This window comes from Marmota marmota, unplaced genomic scaffold (genome assembly GCF_001458135.2).
Source record: "Marmota marmota marmota unplaced genomic scaffold, marMar, whole genome shotgun sequence".
In the NCBI taxonomy this organism is placed as follows: Eukaryota; Metazoa; Chordata; class Mammalia; order Rodentia; family Sciuridae; genus Marmota; species Marmota marmota.
Window position 1 is genome coordinate 581,672 of NW_025999977.1, and position 25,801 is coordinate 607,472.

The 25,801-nt window shown below is 47.6% G+C and overlaps 3 protein-coding genes across 4 annotated transcripts in view; 1 reads left to right on the forward strand and 2 right to left on the reverse strand.

Moving 5' to 3' along the window:
- Positions 1–221: 221 nt before the first annotated feature.
- Positions 222–5,022, forward strand: Pradc1 (protease associated domain containing 1). Its single transcript, XM_015479512.2, has 5 exons — positions 222–415; positions 3,121–3,221; positions 3,704–3,813; positions 4,010–4,177; positions 4,402–5,022. The coding sequence occupies exons 1-5, from the start codon at positions 349–351 to the stop codon at positions 4,520–4,522; spliced, it is 567 nt and encodes a 188-aa protein (XP_015334998.1). The 5' UTR covers positions 222–348; the 3' UTR covers positions 4,523–5,022.
- A 577-nt stretch (positions 5,023–5,599) lies between these two features.
- Positions 5,600–19,201, reverse strand: Smyd5 (SMYD family member 5). 2 transcript variants are annotated; one of them, XM_015479511.2, is made up of 13 exons: positions 19,049–19,201; positions 14,872–14,980; positions 13,965–14,104; positions 13,395–13,516; positions 12,284–12,353; positions 11,322–11,426; positions 10,466–10,528; positions 10,064–10,134; positions 9,622–9,728; positions 9,177–9,233; positions 7,872–7,966; positions 7,117–7,187; positions 5,600–7,019 (listed from the first exon to the last, which is right to left on the reverse strand). In XM_015479511.2, exons 1-13 carry the CDS (start codon positions 19,142–19,144, stop codon positions 6,875–6,877), a joined length of 1,251 nt encoding a protein of 416 aa, XP_015334997.1. In that variant the 5' UTR covers positions 19,145–19,201; the 3' UTR covers positions 5,600–6,874. The 2 variants fall into 2 exon arrangements, with proteins under 2 accessions (XP_015334997.1, XP_048660067.1); XM_048804110.1 differs by lacking the exon at positions 9,177–9,233.
- A 1,341-nt stretch (positions 19,202–20,542) lies between these two features.
- Positions 20,543–25,801, reverse strand: part of Noto (notochord homeobox) — an 8,596-nt gene continuing 3,337 nt past the window's right edge. The window contains exons 2-3 of the mRNA XM_015479360.2: positions 23,991–24,205; positions 20,543–21,396 (exon numbers count right to left, since the gene is read on the reverse strand). Of these exons, the coding sequence (XP_015334846.1) occupies positions 21,238–21,396; positions 23,991–24,205 (374 nt within the window). The 3' untranslated portion in view covers positions 20,543–21,237. The remainder of the gene's footprint in view (positions 21,397–23,990; positions 24,206–25,801) is intronic.

The following is a 25,801-nucleotide window of genomic DNA, read 5'->3' on the forward strand; positions in this document are numbered from 1 at the left end:
TCGCCCCGCCTACTGCCAGCAGGGTACTGGAGAGTCGAATCTATATCAAGAAACGCGGGGGCGGAGCTGAGTCGAGGGCCAGCAGTTGCTGTTTAAGAGTTTAGGCCAATCACCCATCAGCTCCACTTCTCTCGACCAATAGAAAGTGGGCTAGGGCGCAGAGGTGGAAAGTGCGGCTACACGAGCAGGTATCAGAGCCAATCAGCCGTAGACCTCGTTCCCGTCCGCCAACCGGCAAGGAGAGCGGGTCTGTGGGCGGGAGGCCGGAGCAGCTGTCAGGCTAAAGTCCGGCAAGCTACGCGCTGCTGGACGGCTGGAGAAAACGCGGCGCCGGGCCGGGCCCTGGAGATGGTCCCCGGCGCCGCGGGCTGGTATTTTTTCGCGCTGTGGCTCCCCACGTGCGTCGCGGCCCATGGTAAGCGGCAACGGGCGGGGCTGTGGGGCGGGGCTGACCGTCCAGCTTGCGTGCGTCTGGGGCCAGGGGCCACGGGTCACCTTGGGGACCCCACGAGTTATGAGTCGGGTAGGTCTGGAGACGGGCGGCTAGAGTGAGTGGGTGGGTGCTGTTCTATAGGGATGTGAGTTGGGCGCAGCTTCAAGCTGGGTTCTGAATCCTCAGTTACCCACGTCGAAGCTGCCCCCACCCCCCTCCAATAAGGACAACCCCAGGGACTTGAGTTGCGAACAGGAGGAAGCACAAGGGACAGATGGAGGCACGAGCCAGAGATATATATGTCAGCCTTCACATATATACTACAGGATCACGCATTCCTACATGTGGGTTCACACGCCCAAGCATTCACCTACACAACCCACTTGCACCTGCACAAGCACATAAATATATATACTATACACGTACATGAGGTATATCTACCCACAATTTACATAGAAAGGCATATGCAAATGTCAAGCAACGGTGTGGGAGAGGGGGCAAGAGGGAATCGTTTAACGCTAATCCAGTATGGCTTCCCCCGGATGTCATTGTATCTGATGGGGAATCCCCACTCCCAGGCTAAAAGGCCATTATACCCCAGTGCCAAGCTCATGGAGCTCTACCTGGTGGCTGAGTTTTGGACAGTAGACAAGGACAGCTAGAGCCACAACCAATCTCAACCCTGGCATACGGTGATAGCTTGGTTTGTTTATTAACAGACCTATGGCAGCAGCTTCCTTCCTTCAATATTTATCAGTCTCTCCCTCTAAGGAATCCAGGGACTCAGCTCCAGCTAAATCATTAGGCTTTGATGCTGAAAAGAAGTTCCCATACCCAGAAAATTCGGGTGGTTCTGGCAACTCTCCTGCTCAGGACAATGGAGCTAGACATAGTTATTTTTCATTCATTCAATAACCTTTACTGAGCACCCACTACATTCTGGCCACTATGTTGGCAACAGGGATTACAAACTTAACAATCCTTGTCCTAGTGGGGAAAGCAGACATTAAAAAGTAGGAATACTATAAAGTATGAATTATGTTGAATGTATCAAATGGAAAAAAAAGTATATTTTGACTAGGAGGATAGGGCAATCATAAGGCAAAAACTTAGATCTGGGAAAGTGACATTTAGGCTGTATCTTAAAAAATGACTGGAAGTGAGTCAGGTAAAGAAGTGGGATGATACAGGAATAGGAAACATTCCAGGTAGAGGGAAGAGCTTGCAGAAAGACCCAAAGAAGTGAAGAAACTGAAAGGAGGCCAGTGTAGCGTGGGAAGGAGATGAGGTTGAAGCAGTGGCCAAGAGTCAGATCATACAGGGTCTTTTAGACCATAGTGCAGTGTCAACTTCAGCAATTTCCTTTGCACTAAAAGTGCAAAGGAAATTGCTGAAGAGCACTGAAGCCCTGGGAGTGAAAATACGATAATTCCTAAGATGTTTTAAGATCCCTGGCTTTACCAGGAGTGGTGGTGCATGTCTGTAATCCCAGTGATTTAGGACCTTGAGGCAGGAGAATGGCAAGTTTGAGGCCAGCCTCGATAATTGAGACCCTCAGTAACTTAGCAAGACTCTGTCTCAAAAAATAAAAAGGGATAGGAATGTAGTTCAGTGGCAAAGCACCACTAGATTCAACCTCCAGTTACCTTCAAAAAAAAAAAAAAAATCCCTGGTGTTTACTTGGTGGATGGACCTTGGCAAGCCAAAATAGAAGCAGATGGAATACTGAGGCAGGAGGATGGTCTGATCCCAGGAGTTGAAAACCAGCCTGGGCAACATAGTGAGACCCTACCTCAGACAAGAAAAAGGAAAGAAGAATGGAGGCAGTAGACCATTAAGAAACTGAAACTAGGGCTGGGGATGTGGCTCAAGCGGTAGCGCGCTCGCCTGGCATGCGCGCAGCCTGAGTTCAATCCTCAGCACCACATCAAAATAAAATAAAGATGTTGTGTCCACCGAAAACTAAAAAATAAAATATTAAAAATTCCCTCTCTCTAAAAATAAATAAAGCTGAAACTAGACTGGGGGTTGTAGATCAGTGGTGGAGCACTTGCCTCACATGTGTGAGGCACAATTTTCGATCCTCAGCACCACCACATAAAAATAAATAAATAAAATAAAGGTATTGTGATCATCTATAACTAAAAATATTTTTTAAAAAGAAACTCGAAGCTGGGGATGTGGCTCAAGTGGTAGCATGCTCGCCTGGTGTGCGTGAGGCACTGGGTTCAATTTTCGGCACCACATAAAAATGAAATGATGATATTGTGTCCACCTAAAACTGAAAAATAAATATTAAAAAAAGAAAAACTCTCAGGAAAGATATCATAACTGGACTAAGGGAATGACAGTGAACTGGAGTTAACTTCCAAATTTCACTTAGGAATATTTTTGTGTTCAGGACACTGTATCTCCACTGTGAATTTCCCAGGTCCACTTTAGAGCAAAGGTGAATTAAACATAGACCTCTCGTTCTTCCTGGCTCACCTAAAGAAGCAGCAGCAGGAAATATAAATCTCTGAGGTTACTAACTCCACATCAATTCTCTTCCTCAGGGGTGGGGACCCACACTCCCATCCAAAGGACCCAAGACTATAGTTAACTCAGTTGAAGACATGGGGTCTGTGATCTAAACCAGAACCGGCTTGTTCCTGGGAGGTTTTTCACCTGTACTCTTTATCCTTTAGGCTTACGCATCCATGATTATTTGTACTTCCAAGTGCTGAGTCCTGGGGACATTCGATATATCTTCACAGCCACACCTGCCAAGGACTTCGGTGGTATCTTTGTAAGTCCAAGGATGTACCTGATCTCTGATCCTCAGCTCTGGTGACTCTGAGTCAGGGAAGGAGAGAGTTCAGCTATGCTCTGGAGGAGCTGCAGTACAGAAAAGAAGCGCTTCCAACTACTTCCCCAAGCATACAATAGACTAGGTACCATGAAGGGACAAACCATCTCTTTGGGGGTCATGAAATAGTGAAAAAACAAGTGCACCAAGCTTCTCTGCCGGCTCTACCTCTGGACACCTACTTTCCTGAGTCTATGACCAATTACCTACCTAGCTCAAAGCAACGTGGGTTGGGGTTGGACAACCAGATAGGCCTTTGTGAGAATCAAGGCTGGAGTGCCCAGCAACACAGAAACCACTTCACATTTCCTTCACTCTTTATGATGAGGGCCAGTAAGATGGGCCGGTCAAGCCCAGTCCCAAAGCAGATGTGTCTGGTCTTCTTATACTTTCTCCTGTTCAAATGCCTAAACATTTTTTAGCACACAAGGTATGAGCAGATTCATCTTGTCCCTGCTGAACCTCCAGAAGCTTGTGGGGAACTCAGCAACGGCTTCTTCATCCAAGACCAGATTGCTCTGGTGGAGAGGGGGTAAGGAGTCAACGGGCATGGCACAAGTAGGGGGCAGGCATAGGGCAGATTCTGAGATCATGGCCGGTGGTGGTAATAGCTGGTTTTGAATTCTTTGAAAGACTCAAGGCTATCCATATTTTTGGCTTTGTACTTAGGAGTCTTTATAACAAGTTCTACATGATCCTTCTTTCTCCTCTGACCTCACCTCTTCCAGGGGCTGCTCCTTCCTCTCCAAGACCCGGGTGGTACAGGAGCACGGTGGGCGGGCCGTGATCATTTCTGACAATGCAGTTGACAATGACAGCTTCTATGTGGAGATGATCCAGGACAGTACCCAGCGCACAGTGGACATCCCTGCTCTCTTCCTGCTCGGCCGAGATGGGTGAGGGGGGTCCTTGTCTTCGGCTGTCAGCAGCAACTGGGTAACATGACTTGGGAGGTGAAGGGTAATCACCAGCCCCTTCCCATAGACCTCATCTTGGGGTGCCTCAGTTGGAGGGCAAAAAGACTCCTTGGGCTTCAGAACCCAAGAGTGATGGGGAAAGTGGGACATGTTGCGATGCTCAGAAAATGTGATCACCACCACCTCTCTTCATGCCCTCCTAGCTACATGATCCGTCGCTCCCTGGAACAACATGGGCTGCCATGGGCCATCATTTCCATCCCAGTCAATGTCACCAGTATCCCCACCTTTGAGCTGCTACAACCTCCCTGGACCTTCTGGTAGAAGAGCTGGACTCACATTCCATCCATAAGCAACTCTGAGCTGGGAAGGGGAGACCCAGGAATTCTACTATTTGGAATTTGGGGATAGCACCTGGAGACAAGTGGAGCCAGGTAGAGAAAAAGGGCTTGGGCCTTAGGCAGGCTGAGGGAGGGAAGCCACACCACTGGCTTTCCCATCCTCAGGGACTCCAAGGACATCTCATGCTACAGGAAGAGGGAAGAGCCAAGCCTCCAGGGCTTCTGGCTAGAATCTGGACCAAAAGAAGCCAAAGGCAGGCAGCCTGAGAGCTGTCTGTGACCTGTCACATCCCACCTGGTTCAGCCTCCCCGACCCAAGGTCTCCTCACAGTGACCTTCACAGCAGTTGCTGGAGTGATTTAAGGAACTGGTGTTTGGGACTCAATAAACCATCACTGACTTTTTAGCAATAAAGCCTCTCATCAGGGTTGCACCTGTGTCCTAGAATAAAACACACGGATGGGAGGGACCTCCAGACTCACATCTCTGGTCCCAGTTTTTTTTGTTGTTTGTTTCATTGTAGAACTGGGGGTAGAAATCAGGAGCACATCCTACCATTGAGCTACATCCCCAGTCCTTTTTTTTTTTTCTTTTTTTTGGAGACAGTTGCCAAGGCTCAAACTTGCAATCCTTCTGCCTCAGCCTCCTGAGTAGCTGGAATAATAGGCATGTGCCACCATACCTGGACCATACAATCATTTTGAGGGGATGCAATTAAGGCCCAGAGAAGACAATGACTTGCCCAAGGTCCAGCACTCAGACTGCTAGTCTTGGATCCCAACACAGCTTTATGTTTAAGAGCTCAAGAAACCCCAAGGAGGTGAAATTCAGCCCCCTGGGAAGAAGACTCATCTTGTAGCCTAGTGCTAGGGATCAAGATTGGACCTTAGGGGTCCCATGTTCTGACTTTAGAAATATTTGTACAATAGGTTGCCGAGACCAGAGATGCAGCTCCCTATCTGCCCCCATCTAGTTTAACCTGAGCCTCTAGGCACCCATCTACATTTATTCAGCAAGCTATTCTCAGCTAGTATCTACAAAGCATTCCTGTAGAGGCCTGTCACCACTCATGTTTTATTGAGGACAGTGGGCAGGCAGGGTGGGAAAGGGTTGCTGGCTGCTGTGAAGGAGTAAGAACCCAATAGGTGAGGGGGCCAGACAGGCAGGTTCAACCTAACTCCATGATCCAATCAATAAATGTCCTGTGGGTGGAACCTGCCCTCCCTGAGATCCCTCAGCTGGGGGATATGACAGGACCTCACAGAAGGTAGGCAGGAAGGAATTGGGAATGATGGATGTAATTCTTCCAGCACCTTACCCAAAAGTGAGAGTGCTCATCTGGGAAAAGGAGGGGACAGTCAGCTAATCTCTGAGCATCTAACCTAGCTCCTCTACATTTCTGGAAGACTTCAATGTTCTTCTGTAGAGATCCTAAAGATGGAGACTGAGACCAGGAGAGCCCTTCACTGACCCATTTTAACTGGCCCCAGGGAAGACTAGAACATTCTAAATTAAGGAACATAGACCTGTCAGCCATACTGCTAGAGTCCTCAGCGGGAAAGGGTGATGATCATCCATGCACCCCTCCTAAGGAAGGCAGAGGCTTTCCCCATACCCCATGGGGCCAGCACTGTGCCAGGGCATGAGAGGAAAGGCACGAGGTACAGAGATTCTGGGGTCTGGAAAGGAGTTAATCTCCACTTCCCCTGATATCCAAACAGTGGGAAGGGTATGTGTGTGAGGGGCAGGGGTGGCAGATTCCCAGTGTTCCCTGGGAGTGGGCCTCAGGGAAAATGCTCTAGAGGTCCAGACCCTTGCCTTACCCTATTGGGCTAGCGGGCAAACCATTGTCTTATCAACTATAGCTGTGGCAGGTGGAGCAAGGACAGTGGGGTACCTCCTCTTTCCATTTCAGTGACATCATCTGTGCTCATTTACCACTTTTTGACCCCTCAAAATAATAGCCAATTGAGAGGGAAAAAGCCTCAGGTGAGTGGATGAGTATAGACCAAGGGGCCAAGGAGAAGAGACACTGTTAGGGCCTGACCCTGGTTCCAGCCCCTCACATCTACAGTGGAGTGACCTCGGGGGAGGCCGGTTCTGGAAGGCTCAGTGACAGCAAGGGGCCTGAGCCAACTCAGCAGCAGTGTTCAGGGCATGAGGTCTAGTGGGGGACATGGGGTCCAGTCTCTGTCCTACCCTCAGGCAGCGAGCACTGGAAGGGGGAAAGCAGGCAATGGGAGTCAGTGGGGGGTTCCTTCCAAGCCTCTTGTCTTGGGGAAGGACCTCCTATCCCAGCAGGATCTGGGGCAGGGCCACTTCTGGACAGAACAAATCACACATCAGTCATCTCATCCCCTAGCTCTGCATCTTCTGGTTCTCCTTCCTCCTCCTCTTCTTCCTCCTCCTCTGAGGTCACGTTGGGTTCATCAGCCTCTGCCAGGCATTTGGGGCAGGAACAGACAAACAGATAATTCTCCCTGCAGGGATGGGGGAATGATGAAGGTAAAAAGTCAGGCAGCTACTGGGATAGAGGAACCCACAGCCCAGCTACCCAACCATGTCTCCAGCTGGCACCTGAGGATCTTGTGGCGGCTGTGGCGGCTACGCTCCCGCTGACAGCAGTCTAGATAGCTGATACAGATTTCCTGTGGGGCAGAGGAGAGATGGGGTCTGAGGGTCTGTGCTCTGCATTCAATAGGATAAGGGCCTCCCCAACAACTGTCCTATCTCCAACCACTGCCCATCCCAGGGAGCCAGAACTGAGCTGCCCTTCAGTGAAGGGATGGGCTGCCCTAATTCATTCCATCATTCCTTCAGTGGGCAGGTGCTCTGAAATTTCAACAACCCATGTTTGAGGTTGAGAGGAAACTGAAGTTAGCCACTGACCATGGTGAAAGTCAGTAAATGGCCAACATCTATGGCTGAAATTGGAGGTTATCTTGATGTGAGGCTACATGGCCTGGAAGATGATTCCAATCAGGATCTGTGCACTGAGCTCACAGCCAAGACCCCAAACCCACACTAGCCACCACAGCTCAAGGCACAAAGAGCTACCTCCTGCTTTCTTAGGAGCTATAGATCTGTCCATCAAAAGGTGGCTGGGACAGGAACCTGGGAATATAGCTGTCCCTCAAACACTGCTCTAGAGTTATTTTTTGAAGAAGTGTTGTAGGGTTAGAACATGTGAAAAGAGTAAGGCCTTGAGGCGTATGGGATTCATCCAACAGCCTGAACTTTGAGGGGCTCTAGTTACTGCTGTTCCAGATCCCTGAAGATAACTTACCAAACCCACTGCCCACCCTGACCCCTATGGCCCTGGCCTCCCTCACCTCTCCTGGCTTAATATCCTCCAGGGCGGTCACATGCAAAAGGAAGTTGTTTTCTGGGAAGGAAGTCTCTGCATTAGGGACACAGCTGTGGTTGCCTGGGTCACAAGAGGAGTGTAATGAAGATTAATGACAACAATAACAAAAAAGTCTCAATTCTGCAGAGCATTTCCTTGTTCTCTGAACCCCGACAATCTGAGCAGGTTCTAGACCCCAGGTTTCCTCCCTCCACATCCACTCTTCTTCCCTGAAGACCATGGTGCACAGGCACAATGCACTGCCCCATCAATCCGGGCTCCAGTCTCTCAAGACTGGCCAACTTCAATCTCAGTTGTGTTCCCACTGTCTCACTAGGGGAGGGACAGGGCTCTGAAGGAATGCCTGCACCAGACCACTTAACTCAGTTCTGTCATCTATTGGATATGGTCCCAGCTTACTTGGGCCCTCTGAATAATCAGTTTGGGAGGCACAGAGTGGCCCTGAGGTCTAGGAGGAGGGGCGTGCTGTGAGGAAACCAGGAAGCTGAGGCCTGAGATCAGAAAAAGACAGTGTGGGAGCTGGTCCTGGCCCTCCCCGACATATCTGAGGAGACTTGCCTTCTAGCCTGAGCTCCCTCTGCCTAGGATCTTGCGGGCCTCCTGGACTCTTCCAACGCTCCCCTATCCCACAGGGCAGAAAAGTACAAAGCCCACACTTCCCCTTGCATGAAGTAGAGCTCTGTGCCTGCCTTAGGCATGACCTGGTCCACTGTAAATTTTTATATATTAGCATCTATTAACTCGAGCAATGGGTTGGGGATGTAGCTCAGTGGTAGAGGGCTTTATTTGTACGCCCAAGGCACCGAGTTCCCTTACGAAAAGAGAACATACAGTTAAATAAATGACTGAAAAAATATAATGGAGTAAAAAGGCCCAAGGGAATCCCAAAGCTCAGCCTTAACCCCACTCCCAAACTCAACCCCACCAGCCTAAAAAAGGACCAATTGAGAAAGATAAAATGTGGTGGTGAGACCACCTGGCAGAAATGGGTGGGCTTGTGGGGCACAGTGGCGCACACCTGTAATCCCAGCCACTTGGGAGGCTGAGGCAGGAGGATCGCAAGTTCGAGGCCAGCCTCATCAACTTAGCAAGACCCTCAGCAACTCAGTGACACCCTGTCTCAAAATAAAAAGGGCCAGGAATATAGCTCAGTGGTAGAGAACCCCTGGATTTAAATCCCTAGTACAAAAAATAAAAGGAAGGAAGGAAGGAAGGAAGAAGGAAGAAAGAAAGAAATGGGTGGCCCATCCCTTCCAATGTCATGACTCACAGCAGCTCTGAAGCACAAAGAGGCCAGATCCTTCACAGTTAAGGAACTCGCCAGTTGCTGTAAGATAGTAATATACAGATAGTGTTCTACCCATTTTACAGGAGGGAGAAGAAAACTAGGCTTACAGGACAGGCACCAGCTCCAGTGACCTGCCACCTACCACACTAATGCACCCAGGCCCTACCTAAACTTGCTTCTCTGAGGCTCAAGCCTTGCTCTTCTGTCTGCAACATCACCCTATTTGTCCGGCACTCCCCCTCTTCCCAGCAGAGCCTCTGGATGGATCTCAGGGCCATTTCTCACCTGCATGTCCTGTGGACAGTTCTGAAGCATCCCATCAACCACCCCTTGCCATTAGCTCAGAGGTCCCTGGGAAACGACTATATCTATCATCTGACTGAGGGGTCTCCAAGGTTGGGTGAGGTCATGGCCCCATCTCACCAACCTGCCTCGATGTCCTTGTACAGCTGGTCAATGAAGGCGTCCAGCTGCTCGCGGTCCTGAGGCTTCAGCTCCAGAGCATCACAGGCATGGACCCACTGGCTCAGGGAGCTGAGGGTGCCAGGCAGCCCGTGGTTGGAGAGAAGGCCCAGGTCACAGGGCTCTCCACCTCCAGGAGAGTTAAGCCCAGGCAGAAGGATCTCCCATCCCATTTCTTTCTCTAGGGTAGGGGCCCCGTCTTCCCCAACATATCAAGGCCCCCAGGACAGACTCCACTGCTTCATTTCTCCCCCCTCCCCCCCCCACCACATCCAGTTCAGTGCTCTAGCCAGAGTCACAACCTGCCCCACCCCAATGTTGAAAGAAGCTATGGCTACTTTCCTCACTCAGTCTTCCACCCGAGCCCCAAGAGATCATGTAATAGCTCTAGGACAATCTCTTCTAACCTGGTCCCAATTCCTTGGCCATTTGTCCCAACAAGAGCAAAGAGAGACCGAAATCCATCTGGAGTGAACCACTGTGGGAGAGAAGGAGATGAGCACTCAGGTTATAGCCACTTGTTTTTCTTCCTGATAGAACTCTGTTCAATAAGACTTCTGAGGGCTGGGGATATAGCTCAGTTGGTAGAGTACTTGCCTCACATGCACAAGGCCCTGGGTTCGATCCCCAGCACCACACACACACACACACACACACACACAAAAAGACTCTGAGAGTCAGTCCCATCCTGGTTCCAGGAGACCCAGTAAGTAGGCTTTGGCTCAGCTGTTCTAGGAGAAGCTGATTCAGTTGCTCTTGGAGAACTGCAACAACCAGGAAGCCATTGGTCCCATCCTCCCCACACTTACCTGGCTAAGTGCTTCCTCATAAAGGGCTTCTGTGAAGAGTTTCCGCAGAAATTCCAGTTGGCCCTGGTTTAGGGGAGGCAAGGAAAGACTTGCATTTCTGGGGATTTCCCCTTAGCACCCAAGTAGGGCCTAGATGATCAGGTGAGGGAAGGAAAAAGGGGCTGCTTTCATCTTCAAAGAGCAGTCCGCTGGCCTGCTCCAACCCAGGGTGGTGAACTCAAACTTACTGTTTTCTAGTACTTGCACCAGCAAGGCAGAAGCAGCCTGGCTTAGAATATCTACCTTTGCTCCCCCACCCTGACCTTCAGGCCAGCTTGGTCCTCCTCTTCCTTCCTCTGAATTCAATATAGGAGGGCCCACCCCAGGCACATCCCTTCCACATAGCTGCCTCTACCCTCTCACAACTCTGTGTGGGAATCTGCTGTCTTCAGTAGGAATCTGTGCTCTGATTGAGAATGGATACTCAGCACATTGGCAGTTTCACAGTTCTCCCTGACCTTGAGGACCCCCAGCTCCACATTCTCCATTACACCTGATTTGCTCACTGCTAACCTCTGACAGGGGTCTCACTTTCACTTTCCCATATTGATCATTCTCAGGACAGGACATCCAACCCCTCCTTCCTCTGTCACCACCCTAGTTGCCCACTTCTCAAATTTTAGGTCCACATTAGGTCACAAAGATAAAGAGCAGTAGGAACTTAAGTCCTCTGAATGAGATTTTCGGGCCCAAGTTTTAACCCCTTCCTGTACCTGGAGAAAGACCAAATCTGGAGTTCCCCACAGGTAGCTGCAGTTCCTCCCTGGGCTATCTGGGAAGGGTGAGGGGTGAAGACAAGTCATGGAAGAAGACTAACCTTGAATTTGTCCCCCAGGAGTTTGTGGACAATTTCCTCTTCCTCGTTGGCTGTTTTGTTACAGAACTGGGAGAAGAGCCTGATCCAACGGTCCTTGTCCTTTGCCTGCAGGGGATAAATATACTTGAGGGCCTTGATCTGTTGGGGAGGATGGGGCCCCTACCCTAAAGAAAGAAATGGGGTGGTGGTGGGAAATCATTCTGCCTGGGCTTAACTTGCCTGGAAATTATATATTTTATATAAATATAAAATACATTTATATATATATATATTTTTTTTTAAATATATTTTTACAATTTTATTTTTTTATGTGGAGCTGAGGATTGAAGCCAGTGCATCATGTGTGCTAGGCAAGTGCTCTACTACTGAGCTTCAACCCTAGCCCCAATATGTTTATATTTTATAAATATAAATAGAATGGTCACAGACACCCACCTCCTTACTGCCTATGTGAAATGGACAGTCAATGTTTTTAAACACTTGCCATCAGAGAATGATGACCATGCATGAGCTTCTAGGGTCCCTGCCTGTGCTTGAAACTTCATACCCACCCTGCCCACACCCAGCTATCTCCCCAGCAGGAACCAGGCCTGCCAGTGCAAAATACTTGGAAAATAGGAGAATGATGCTGAAGAATGATGGTATCCACGGAAGGGAGTTAGAGTGGCTTCTCTCACTTTATGTAAGAGATACAATCCTAAAAAAGTGATGCTTTATAAATCAATGCATGAATTGTTACCACACAATCTCCTCATAGGTCGAAGACAATAGGCAAAACAAGCTCCAGCTCCCTATGCCCAATGTATGTTTAATATACTCATACAGCTAGCTTTCTACAGCAAGCAGCTCTCCTTTAAGAGGTCAGGAGTAACTATCAAGCTAGGATATTGAGGTTATAGGAAGGCTGAGGCCCAGAGTTGAATGGGGCAAGTTAGTTTCCCTGGAAGGGTCAGGGAGCTCACCTGCTTTACTGTGGCTACCATCCGGGCCATTAGCATGATGCTTGCAGTCTCAGGGGGGTAGTGAATACTCCTGGGGAAACAGAAAAAAATGTTCAGGCTAGAGCTGGACGTGGCGGTGCACACCTGTAATCCCAGCAACTCAGAAGACTGAAGCAGGAGGACTGCAATTCTGAGGCCAGCCTCAGCAATTGAGGGAGGCCCTAAGCAACTTAGTGTGACCCTGTCTCAAAATTTAAAACTAAGACTAGAGATGTGGCCCAATGGTTAAACCCCTGGTTCAATCCCCAGTTCCAAAGCCAAAATTTAAAATTAAATAAATAGCCAGGCAAGGTGATGCACACCCATAATCCCAGCGGCTTGGGAGGCTGAGGCAAGAGAATAGTGAGTTCAAATCCAACCTCAGCAAAAGCAAGATGCTAAGCAAATCAGTGAGACCTTGTCTCTAAATGAAATATAAAACAGGGCTGGGGATGTGGCTCAGTGGTTGAGCGCCCCTTAGTTTGATCCCTAATACCTCCCAGACAATTAAATAAATAAATAAATAAATAGGGCTGGGGATGTAGCTCTGTGGTTAAGCACCCCTGGGTTCAGTCAAAAAAAAAAAAAAAAAAAGTTCAGACTAGAAATTTTCTCCTTAAGTCAGGTGCAGTGGCACATACTAAAATTCCAGCTACTTGGGACAATGAGGCAGGATAACAAGTTCAAGGACAGCCTAGGCAACTCAGCAAGATCCTGTCTCAAAATTAATTTTAAGAAGAGGAGAGGAAAAGAAGCTTATTCTCCAGTAACTGAGTTCTGCAAAACTCAATCTGACCACTACAGAGGAATCTCCCTATTGATTCCATCAATTACCAAAGAGAGACAGTCATTGGCAGGACTTAGGCAGACTTTGCATCCCTATGGGATTAATGGGGCTCTTTTGGGGAGCATGTAAATGCTGAGAATGGCAGGACTGGCAGGCAAGACTCAAGGCAGGGAGTTGGGTGCTATGACTTTTGTCTAAGTGGAGGAAGAATCTGGGGAATGGTAACTAAAGAAATCTGTCAACATCTATTGAACCTAAGCAGGCAGGTAAGAAGGGAGGGATAAAGGAAAGAAAGAAGAAGCCTACCTCCATGCTTCCTGCAGCTTATTGAGAGGATGCAGGGGGTCATCCTGGGAGGGACCTGGGCACAGGACCCGGTGGTATTGTTCCGCAGCTGCCAGCTGACATTCCGCACTGCAGTACATTACCTATTAGGTGGGGAGGAGGTCAGAACCCTAGGATCTGGCCATGGAGTAAGGAATGGAGGCACAGACATCCCCTTGGGTACTCACCTCCAACTGCATTCCTTCCACAAACAGCCTCTGGGCAGGAGCTCAGAGGATATTACAAGATGAAAAAATATAGAGGGTGCTCTGAGGGCATGCAGGAGGGCACCTAACATAAGCTTGTAAAACCACAGAATGGAAAGAGCGAGGCCCCCAAGAAAAAGGCAATCATCCATCAAGTCTGGACAATGAAATTGGGACAAAGAGCATGAAACTGAAATAATTACCAAGCCGTTCTAATGTCTTAACCTACATGTGGTTCTCAAGGGCCATGACCAGGTCTATCTGGGCTTTTGTCTCCCCAGTGAGGACTTCAACTAAGGCCTCCCACTCCCTCCCCCCTTCAGGTGAACTCCTCGGGATGGCTTACCTGGCAGTGGGGACAGTTCTGGTGGAGATCCTTGCACACAGTGCATAACTCTGGATGAGGCAGAACCTGGCCTGGCTTCCCAGTCAGCCTCTGGGCATTCTCCTCTGCCTTCTCCAGTGCCCGTAGGCAGTGGTCACAGGCTGGGGTGAAGCCAGACATAGGAATGTAAGTGTCCCAAGAGGAGGGTGCCACATCTGTCCTTTGTACAGCAATATTCTCTGGCTAGAAGAGCACCTGGCATACAGTAGGTACTCCATAAAGTTTGGGGAATGAATTAGTGAATAATGAATGGAATTAATAAAATGAATGAATTTCATGTATCCAAAGGTGGATGATCCCTTCCTCCCGCTCAAGAACCCCCAGCCCCTCCTTCCAACTTTCCCTACTTATCCATCAGACTCAGTCTGTGGGGCTTCTCCTGCCAGCCCTAGGCTGGGTTTTTCCTACACTCTGGAGCCAACTGGCCCTCTTTTCATGCTTGTTCTCAGTTTAAGAAAAGTGTGAAGTGTGTGGCCAGCAAAGCTAAGGCATCCTACTTGCTCTGACCTCTAATTCAGACTGTTGAACAAGGGTCATACAGCTGCATCTTGGTGGGGGGTCCACTTTGGCATAGAGCCCTTCAGCATAACATACAGACCCTTATACTATGGGTCAAGACTGATTTCTGCCTGAGTGACAGCCCTCTCCCAGGGCTGAGGAGCCTGCTACTGCCCGTACACAGCCCCAAACTCCTGAGAGTGGACAGAGGTGTGGTTCTGGTCAGGTACAGTTCTCCAGAGGAAGACAGCATTTTCTCCCAACATCCACAATCCCAGAGACATCAGCCAGTATGAATGTATGCAGAGCTCTTCCATGTATAACAGTGACCAGGTTCAACAGCCATAAGGAATAGGTGAGATGTGCTCACCTCGGTACCGATAAAGTGCATTCCAGAGAAACTGTGCAGCCACCAGGGGCCTTTCTACGAAGATGGTCTCTCCCTTCCGGATCAGCTGTGTAGCAAACAGTCCCTTTCCCTAAAAGCGCAGAGAAGAAACAGGATGGTCATTAGAAAAGACAAGAGACATAGTTCCAAGGGCTCCCAGAAGGCCATCTGGCCCTACCTTCACATGCTCCTCTTGGCAGAAGCCTCAGGGAGAGTGGTCAATAGACTCCACAACTGCCTCCTCTGGAAAGGCAGCCGGGACCTACTTTCAGTTACACCTCTTTCAGTCCATTTAGAGCAGAAGGTCTTGCCTGGGAGGGAGTCACCACAGCAGCCATCTTAGGCTACTCAGGAGAGGAGAATTTTTAGAATTGCCAAAGCAAGGCCAAGGCTCTAGCAGGTTGAAGCCTCCTACACCAGGAGCCGGTAAGGCAAGGCAGGCTTCTTGGTCTCCCAGATCCCTCCAGATCCCAGCAGAGGTGCTGCTGCTTGGGATTACAGAGAACTCCACATCCTAGGAGATGGAAACTCAGTTTGAGAGAGAACTGCTCTTTTCCTTAGTCAGCTGGATACCCAGGGTATCTAGCACAGTGCCAGGTACCTGCTCAGGGAATGCACTGAAAGGAATGAGCTAATCCTAGCACCAGCTCTAGTATTAATTTGATGTGAACTTTTGAGCCAACTGCTTCACATCTTTGCAACTGTTTCCCACATGAGAAGTACTGTGATAATATCTACCAGATGGTTTCCACGATGCAATAATATAACATAGGGGAATGTCCCTGATGAGCTATTGCTTCTTATTTTTCAATGTGAGGTGCTTGATTGTCACCATGAGCACTGCCTGGGACACTGTTAGAAATGCAGAATCCTAGGCCCCATCCCCGACCTACTCAATCAGAATCTGTGTCTTAAGATGTGCTGATGATTCCTAGGATGCTGAAGTCTGAGAAGTGCTCGTCTGTCACACTGTATACATTAGGTATACAACACTATATAACTCATGACAAGAAAGCAACCTGTGAACTGCCATCTCCCAAATGTGTACAAGGACTCAGGAGGTGGCTTCAGAACCCAGACAGTTAGTGGTCATGCTGGTCCTTACTCTGGCTATTCACTTAGAGAAGAGGGTGGTACTCTGCCAACACTGAACTGCCACCACAAAGGGAAAGGGAAAAAAGTGTTTGACACAGCAGTAAGATATCCTGTCACTGTGTCCTCTTGAATAGTTTCCCATGTCCTTTTAGCACTGGTGTTCTGGTAAGACAGAGATTCCGCCAAACTCAGAGCAGCAAAAATGTGTAGAACAGGACAGGCCCTGGGCAACCCATGAGCCACAAGACTCAACCCTTGGAACACCATTGGGAGCTCTCACAGTAGACTGGGACAGGTGAAACAACCAGGGACAAAGTATGAATGCATGCTTGACTGTCTTCCTGGAAACCCCACCCCAATACCTTATAGCCTGACACCCAATCCAGCAAAATGAAAACTTAGCTTCATCTACAGGACAAAGCAACATGAACAGGGGCTGGGGATGCAGCTCAGTGGCAAAGCACTTGCCTAGTAAGCACAAGGCCGTAGATCTGATCCCCAGCACTGCCTGATAATCATAATGATGATGATGATGATCAAGAACAACATTATCTCTGACAATTTCAAATCTCAATATTGGATAAATACAGATCTCCCTTTCCTTTTGTCTGGAGGATCAAACGCAGAAGATATTTAGAAATCAAAACAAAGGAAAAAGAATCAAAGTTGTTCCTTTATAATGCTACTCATTCCCAAAACAGATGAAAGTGTCTCAAGAAAAACAGTTCTACTTCATAATATGAAGGAGTATGAAGAACAGTGAACCTGAAGAGGAGAAATAATACAAACAGATTTGTAATTTGAAAAAGAAGTTTTAAGAAAAGACTATGCAAAATTCTTAAGACCATAGAGTAAATTTTAAAATCCTGATTAAATGATTTCCCACAAAAATACAAATGACCAAAACTGAATTAAAAAAAAAAAAAAAAAAAAAAGGAAGCCTGGATAAACAAGCAGTGCTGAGATCTAGTGTACACCAGCATGGCATTCCAGTTGGCATCACCTAGACCTGATAAGGCTTCTGTCCCAACTGGTCATGTCCCTGGAATAACAGTTTGTACATTCTTGACAATCATCCTGCCAATATTTATAGAAGCAACAAAATAATAGAAAATTACCCCCACAAACAGGCCCCTCATCTACATACATGGTTTCATTAAACAGTTCTCTGAAACTTTCAAAGAACAAGGAATCTCATCTTATCCTAAACCAAGCAAAACCCTCATGTGGTAACCAGAGGAAGATGGCACGAAGAACAAAATCATAAACCAATCCTACTAATGATCACAGATGCAAAAACCCAGGACAATTCATCTTGTTATCAAACCCAAGTAGGTATGTAGATATGTGATTTTCTCCAGCAGCAGATTAGGTAAAGGCCTAGAGAGGGTAACCAGCAAGGGGTCTTGATAAAAGGCTGGGACAGAACAACTAGGCAAGAAAAGTGGCTGAAGAGATTAAATAAGAAAGAAGTGAAGAAACAAGGGGGATGAGCAACAGTGGGAAGGGCTAATGAAGATAATAGTGAGCTAGGCATGGTGGCACATGCCTGTAATCCCAGCAACTTGAAAGGTTGAGACAAGAGGATTCTGAGTTCAAGGCCAGACTCAGCAACTTAGGGACATCTTGTCTCAACATAAAAAATAAGAAGGGCTGGTGATGTAGCTCAGTGGTAAAGCACTGCTAGGTTCAATCCCCAGTACATATATACACACATACACACATACACACACACACACACACACACACACACACACGTGAATATTGCTGTAAACTAGGAGTGATATAATGAGACACTAAGACGCCATTAAACTGTGGGCCACCCAGTAGCACTAGAGGCTCCAGGTGGAGTAGAAGAAGTGAGCAACGAAGGAGACCAAGGATGCAGGGGAGCTGATTTCCCAAAAAGAATGCTCCAGATGCTTCAGAATGAGGTCAAGGGAAGCTTGGGCTGGTAAACTGGATCAATATGAAGACGCTGACAGCAGGAGACAGATGACTAGAGGGCTAATATCTTGGGCAAGGGCCAAGGATACATTCAGCCACTACATGTTATTAATTATTCAACCTCAGTATTACCCAAAGAAATGTAAATGAGAACAAAGCAATACCATTTTGTACATATCAACTGGCAAAGATAACTGAGAAAGAAAATAGTGTTGGAGAGAATAAAAGGATGTCTGCACAGAAATTAACTCCAAGACCTTTGATCCCAAAGGTGAATAAGATACAACATAAAGTGCCCATAAACCAGGGTTTGTTTGAGTGAACTTGGCCTTACCGTGGAACAGGCTCCACTCTTAAAAATTAATATGTAGAAATAGGTTTATTGATGTTAAAAGAGTCACTGCTGCATCATAAAAGCAGTTTCTAAAAATGTGGTTTTAATATATACATATTTGAACAAGTATTGGATTATGAATAATTATTGTCTTTACTTCCTTATATGCATCTTCTATTTTCTTTCTTCTACAACGAACTTCAAAACATGACATCCAAAACGACCACATCATGTCATTCGTGTTTAAATTCATCAAATAATCCCAAGGCCTTTGGGTTTGGTCCAAGTTTCCCAGCACTCAAAAACCCTCTGTAAAGAGTCCTGACCTCTCTCCTTATTCTCCCACCCATATTTCACTCAGAAAGGTCCAGAGGACCCAGGTTTTTATATTTCTCAGTTGCCTCTACCCAGCACGTCCCTGCCAACCGCACCTGGGGCCAGCAGCAATGCTCCCTGCCTAAGCTAGGAGTCCCAGAGCCCACACCCCTTCCCCCCACTGCCCCGTGGGCCTGCCCGGAGCAGCCTCAGCAGGGCCGCCGGGTAGAGGACCAGGTTCCGCTAGGCGGAGGGCGCGCACCGGGACTCCAGAGTCCGGGGTCCATCATGTAAACGCTCCACGAGCTTGGGTACGGGGACAGACAGGGAGCTCCGGGCCGCAAGCTGAGGCCGGGCTGCAGTGTCCATGCTACATTAAGAGCCTCTAGGCTCTGAACATGGGTGCCCGAGGCTATCTCCAAGACCGGACGGGGTTGGGGCTCCAGGCGGGACCCTCTCCGACCTCACCTTGGCGCTGCTCACAAAACGGACTTCCACGGCGCTCCGGGCCTGGCCCGCCACGCCCACGCAGAAAGAGAACACGTCGCACATGGAGGCCGCCATCTTGGGCGCGCCTCCGCATTCTGACCCTTGACCCCGCCTCGACCCGTGAGGCCCCGCCCCCTGCAGCCCCTCCCGGGGCGTGAGTGCCTGAGAGGCGACGAGATTCGGCTAGTCAGAATTTTGGTCCTCGGGTTGTTTGAGTGGGTGTACAAGGGTCTGCTTTTGTGCTTTTCCATCTGCACAGTTCTGTGCCTGTGTCTTCATGCCGGCATCAGCGTCCTGTGTGCTTCCGTAGTTTTGATGTACCTAAGTCCAGGTTCATGTTTATGTGTCCACACAGTTTATGTGTCCACACAGTGACTTGTTTTGTGAAAATCGCTCTTTGGACCAGGCTTGGACACAAGGGGGCCGGGCGGGGGCCGCAGAAGTCCGACATTCCTATTCTCATCCTGAAGGGAAAGACTAGTTCTGAAAAACCAAGCTGGACGAGCGCCTCTCGCCTTCTCCAGGGGTGTAAGAACCATGCCAGGCTGGGTTGGTAGAGCAGTCTACAGTGGACCTAGGGGCCCCTTAAATTGGATGCAAAAGTGAATGTGCGCATACGTTGTTCTGAGTCCGCAAGAGGGGCACGTTGTCTCGTTCAGGACCCAGAAACCGCCAACCTCTGACCTATAACACCTGTCCCTACAACTAGACCTGGTGACCACCGTGCCTTATTTTGTTTCCTGGTCCTACAATTGATTGAACTCCTTAAAAAGGGACCTGTGTCTAAAGACCTGCTTTGGCCTTATGGTGACATTTGGGAATTGTGTAGAGCCCCGTGAATGTTGAATAGGTAAATGCTCTATTGTTTGTTTGTTTTAATTTTTAAAGTGAGCCATTTGTTCATGAAAGAGGAAACTGCAGCTGGACTCCTTGGACCAAAACCCAAATTAATGGTATTTTAAACCATGGAACCATATCCTTGCCTATAATTGGGGTCAATGAGCCATTGATTAATAGAATTGACTTTGGGTTCAGCATAAGGATTTTCCTGAAGACAGGGATAGAGAAGGATTCTTGAAGCTAGATCCAGGCTCCTCTCAAGTCTGCCACTTTGTGTCCAGGAGTCCACTGCTTTAGGTACAGATTGTTTTCCAAGGCCGCCCCAGCTCCCTTCCTTTCTTCCCTTCATTCAGAAAACTGAGAGCAGCTAGAGCCTGGCTTCTCACCACCAGGTGGCAGAGCCGGCCTCCTTCCACACTCTCCCTCAATCCCAGGACTGGCTCTAGAACTAATGATCTGTGCTACAGAAATCAGCTCTGAAGATGCTGGTGGCTGTCTTCAAGGGAATAAACCCTCAGGTAGCTTTCTAGAGGAAAACAGAGCAGATTCCTGGGAAGGAAAGGGAGCCATGAGTCAGCAGCATGAAGGGGAAACACAAACTATCCTATGAAAACAGGCAAGTTTATGATAAAGTGGAGTCAAATTTCTGTATTCCACATAAAGATGGTGGGGGGATGGATGAAGCAGGGAGCTGGCAGTGAGGGTAGCATGTTGCTCCAAGAGAGGCAGCCGAGAGATGGTAATTGTTCAGACAAAACAGGAAAACTTTGGGAAACTGAGAAATAAGCCAAGTAGTCTACCTTTTGATCCTCCTTGCTCTTAATTCTACCATCTCTGGTGGAGAAATCCAGAACTGATTCAGTGAGGTCCCCTTTCTAAAGTCAGGCCAGAAAAAAACTGATTAATCCCTGGGCAGCCTGGGCTGCTGCAGATATCACTCTCCCCCTCCCCTGCCACTTACACCCTATCCCCACTGGGAGAGCCTATAAGCCTTAACAATTACCACACACTTTCCACTGGTCCTGGCACATTGTAAGTGCTTTACAGACATCACCTCACCCCTTTATAATCACTTATACAGATCAAGAATAAAGGCTCAGGAGTTTAGTAATTGGCCAAGTTTATAGCTTATGGCCAAAGTGTGTGCCTCTGACCACTACATTATTATGGCTCTCAGGGGTTGATATAGAAAAGGGGACTCCTGCATGACAGTTCAAATTCCTCTGTTGCTCCCTGGCCCTGAGGAGGCTCTTCATTGAGATGTGGGCAGGAAGGTCCATTGATTTCCCCTAGAACTAGACCAAATAGCACAGGTAGGGTGTCTGTCCTCAGCTGTCCACTCCTGACTCCACATCTTCACTCTGGATGCTGCTGTCAGAACTGCTGGAGGGCTCGTCCAGGGAGGTGGCCATAGCAGACATGGCTGGCAGTTTCAGCTTTTGCTGCTTCTGATACTTGACCCTGCGGTTCTGGAACCAGATCCTCACCTATCATTGGGATCAATGAGCTGACATCAGAATGTGACCAGCAGGTCCCTTTCCTCCCCCAGTCCCAGAGTACCCAACCCTTGGTGTCTGGCCAAAATTTGTTCCTCCTGCTAAAGGAAGCATCTCCTCCAAAATGCCCTTTACTATAATCCCACTTACAATTCATCCACCTAAACCAGCTCCTAGACACCATCCTAGGTAGTGGTGATATAGTGGTGAGCAATAGAGGCATGGTCCCTGCCCTTTTGGAGCGCACAGTAATAAATGTAACAAACCAAAATATATAAATGCAAATGGGGGTAGAAACAGGGGTTTGGGTTGGGGAAGTTTTCCTGAGGACCCAACACTAAGGGTTAGAGAATGAGAGGTCAACCTGGTGGGGATAGAGAGGAACAGGCCAGACTGTAGGAAGGATCTGAGTTGGCACCAAACTTGAGTGTTTGAGAACCAGAAAGAAGGAGAATGTGGCTGTTAATAAGAGGGGAAAGAAAAGGGAGAGGAAGTGGGAGAAGTTGGCGGGGGCCATAAAAACCAGGACCTAGGTGGGCCATGGGGAAGGAGTGTCACCTTTGAGGCTTTTAATTGGGACATAACATAGTTCTGTTTACAGTCTTGAGTGAATTGCACATGGTTGAGCTGCTGTGTGAAGAACAGATGGAGGCAGAAGCAGGGAGACAGTTTGGAAGCTATTGCTTCGATCTGATGAGAACCGGGATATAAACTAGGGACAATGAAGCAATTCCATCTGCATTTTGGAGGTAGAGGTGACAAGGTTTGCTGACGGTTGGAAATGGAGAAGGAGGAATCTAGAATGAATTAGTGTTTTGAGCAACTGGATGAATGGTGAGACCTGGATGAATGGGAAATGGAATAGATTTGAAGGGTGAATCAGAAATTGAGGTTCAGTCTTGTGAAGTTTGAATTGCCTACCCTTAAAACACCTAAGTGGAGGGGTGGGAGGGAAAGGGACGGGGCAGGGGGTTAGCAATGATGGTGGAATGTGATGGACATCATTATCCAAAGTACATGTATGAAGACATGAATTGGTGTGAACATACTTTATATACAAACAGAGATATGAAAAATTGTGTTCTATATGTGTAATAAGAATTGTGATGCACTCCACTGTCATGTATCTAAAAAATAAAAGCAATTTAAAAAAAAACACCTAAGTGGGAATGTTAACAAGGTGTAATACTAGTCAGAAGAGAAGACTGGGCAGAGGATAGAAATTTTGAGAGTCATTTGCTTATAAATAGTATTTAAAACTGGGAATAATTGCCGGGCATGGCAAATATTATATTATCACCTATAATACCAGCAGCTGAGGAGGCCAAGACAGGAAGATTGCGAGTACAAGGCTAGCCTCAGCAAAAAGCAAGGTACTGAGCAACTCAGCAAGGCACTGTCTCGAAAGAAAATACAAAATAGGGCTGGGGATGTGGCTCAGCGGTTGAGTGGCCCTGAGTTCAATCCCTGATACCCAAACAAACAACAACAACAACAAAAAAAAAACCTATGGGAATAGATGAGAATAGAGCCCAGCTACCAGCGGGGCTCTCTTTTTCCCCACAGCTGAGAGAGATTTTTGAGGTCCCAAAGGGAAGAGCAGCCTGAAAAGGAGATAGAAATGGCCAGAGAGCAGGAAGAAGAATCAAGTGTGTGGTGTCTGGAAGTTAAGAGAAGAATGTGTTAGCTGGATACCATGATGCACGCCTATAATCCCAGTAGCTCGGGAGGCTGAGGCAGGAGGATTGAGAGTTCAAAGCCAGCCTCAGCAACTTAGGCCCTAAGCAAGTCAGTGAGACCCTGTCTCTAAATATAAAATAGGGCTGGGGATGTGGCTCAGTGGTTAAGCAACCCTGAATTCAAACCCTGGTGAGAGAGAGAGAGAATATGAATGTGTTTCAGTAAAAGAAGGAGTGGCCACTGTACTGAGAGCTGCTGAGTGGTGGCTTTGGCAACATGAAGGTCATTGAGAACTTGCTGAGAAGTTTTAATGGAATGGGAAGGAAAGTATTCATACTGGAATGAGTCAGAGCAAATGGGAAGTGAGGACATGGAGACAGTGAATGTAGCAAGTTCATGAGAAGTTTGCTTGTGAAAGGAGCAGAGAAATGACACAATAGCTGGGGGGAAATATGGGAGTCAAGGTAATCTTTTTTATTATTTTTTAATATTTAGTCTCTTGAAAATGCCTACTAGGGGCTGGGGATATGGCTCAAGTAGTAGCACGCTCACCTGGCATGAGTGAGGCACTGGGTTCAATCCTCAGCATCACATAAAAATAAAAATAAAGATATTGTATCCACCTAAAGCTAAAAAATAAATATTAAAAAAGAAGATGCCTACTTAATTTTTCTGATAGTACTTTAGCATAGAACACTTTATCAAAGTTTTAGATTAACTTTGTATGTTATTCCCACAACTATTTTTCTCATTACATAGGGAGTGTGTAAAAAACTAGGGCCTGTCTCCCAACAGCTTGGCCCAAAGATGGTCCATGTCTTCCTCCCACTCCCGACTTAGGGTCTTCCAGAGTTGGTATCTGACCCCAGATGCAACCCAGGCCCCATAGGACTCCCTGCTCCCACCTGATTCTCTGTAAGGTGGAGCCGGGCTGCCAGCTGGGCTCTCTTCTTCCCCACCAGATTGTGCTGTTTTGCAAACACTTTCTCCAACTCTTCCAGCTGCTCCAAGTTAAACATAGTTCGAACCCTCTTTTGATGTCTCTCAGTGTCCTGAAGGTCCTCGCTAGGGGTCCAGTGTGGGGAGCCCCAGAGGCCTGGGCAGTGAGCCAGTTCCAAGCCTAAAGAGCAACCATCAGCAGAGGAGAGTCAGCCAGCAGCTACCTGCCAACCCATCTTGGAGGGGAGAGAACAAACATGTGGTTCACTTCCTGCCTCCCCCCTTGGCCAGGTAACAGGGCAAGAAGACGGAGTGGGAAGAAATTATGTGGAAACAACCCAAAACAGATAAAAAAGAAAGAACAGTGAAATGTGACTCCTTTTTCTTCTTCCTCTCAGCCAAGTGGCTTAACTTCTGGCCCCTAATAGGAGTTGCCAAACTCCTTCCTCCTCATCTTGCTTTCTTTCCTTGACTGCTTGGAAAACTCCAAGGGATGGGCAGAGATGGGATCTCCAAAATATCACCCTTTTCATTCATTCAACAAATACCTTTTGAATAGCTGCTATATGTTAAACACAGGAAATGCTGTAGTCATGGAACTCACATCTTAGAAGTGGGTAAGCAGTAAATAAGTAAAACATTTAATATGTCAGATAGCAGTAAGTGCTAAGGAGTGGGTAAGTGGAGAAGCAGGGACAGGGTGTATATGCATGGGAGAGGGTAGTTTACATCTTTAACATTTGAACAGGTCCACTATGTATAGCTTTTGCACATAGGTACCCAGCTGAGAGGGTAAGTGGGTGTGAAAATCTGCCCACTCTCTGCAGGCCAACTCTTGCCCCTAACAAGGGGCTATGTCTACCTGGAGGAAGTGATGCCCTTTTCTAAGGGACACAAAAGTTTAATTCAGCTCACCAACTTGTGGTCCAGTGGAGGTACATCTACCAGGGAGCAGTACCTGACTCTGTGTGAGAGGATGAAGGAGTGAGCTGTTGACTTATCCCAGAGGAGAATATTCTGGGCAGAGAAATGCCAAATGTAGTGCTAAGGCCACTCAGCTTCCACTAGTCTTGGAGAGGCCTCACGGCTAACAGACAGATTGCTCCAGTGTAGGGATTGGGGCTGGTATCTCAGCTGCCCAGGATTCCAACCACTGGGCTTACCCAATTTACCATGTGCCTGCATGAGGTGAGACCAGGCAAAGCCCAACAGGTATGCAGCCTGGTGTATCTAGTCTCTCCTGCCTTGTTTCAAAATCTGAAGTAGTAGAACCCTTCAAGAGGAAATTAGGCTGCATGTGATCTTTAAGAGTTTTACTTGGAATCTTAGCTCTGCCATTAGTTACCAGCTATAGGGCCTCAGGCAAGTCAATATACCTCTGTGGGCTTGATTTCCTCATATATAAAATGGTGATAATAATCCATACTTACAGATGTCACAAGGTGCTTAGTGCTATGTCAGGTACAGAGCAAAAGGAAAGTCAATGATGATTTTAAAAACCTATAACAACACAATAGACAATGCAGTGCGGGAAGGGGTGGATTATTTCCAGATATGGGAAGAAATAAGCCAGTACCATATCTCATAGCTTGCACCAAGAAAATTTCCAAATGAAACAAATATTTAAATGTAAAAAAGTATACCCCTGCCAGGTATAGTGACTTAGAAGGCTGAAACAGGAGGATCCCAAGCTAGGAGTCAGCCTGGGAAAGTTAGCAAGACCCTGTCTCAAATTAATTAAATAAATATATATATATATATATATATATATATATAT

Coding starts and splice junctions, on each gene's coding strand:
- Pradc1 (XM_015479512.2), top strand. CDS start 349: ATGGTCCCCGGCGCCGCGGGCTGGTATTTTTTCGCGCTGTGGCTCCCC. Junction 3,222..3,703: donor AGGACTTCGGTGGTATCTTT/GTAAGTCCAAGG, acceptor AACATTTTTTAG/CACACAAGGTATGAGCAGAT. Junction 3,814..4,009: donor ATTGCTCTGGTGGAGAGGGG/GTAAGGAGTCAA, acceptor CACCTCTTCCAG/GGGCTGCTCCTTCCTCTCCA.
- Smyd5 (XM_015479511.2), bottom strand. CDS start 19,144: ATGGCGGCCTCCATGTGCGACGTGTTCTCTTTCTGCGTGGGCGTGGCG. Junction 7,967..9,176: donor CTTTGTGCTTCAGAGCTGCT/GTGAGTCATGAC, acceptor CTTGTGACCCAG/GCAACCACAGCTGTGTCCCT. Junction 7,188..7,871: donor AGGATATTAAGCCAGGAGAG/GTGAGGGAGGCC, acceptor TCTGCCCCACAG/GAAATCTGTATCAGCTATCT.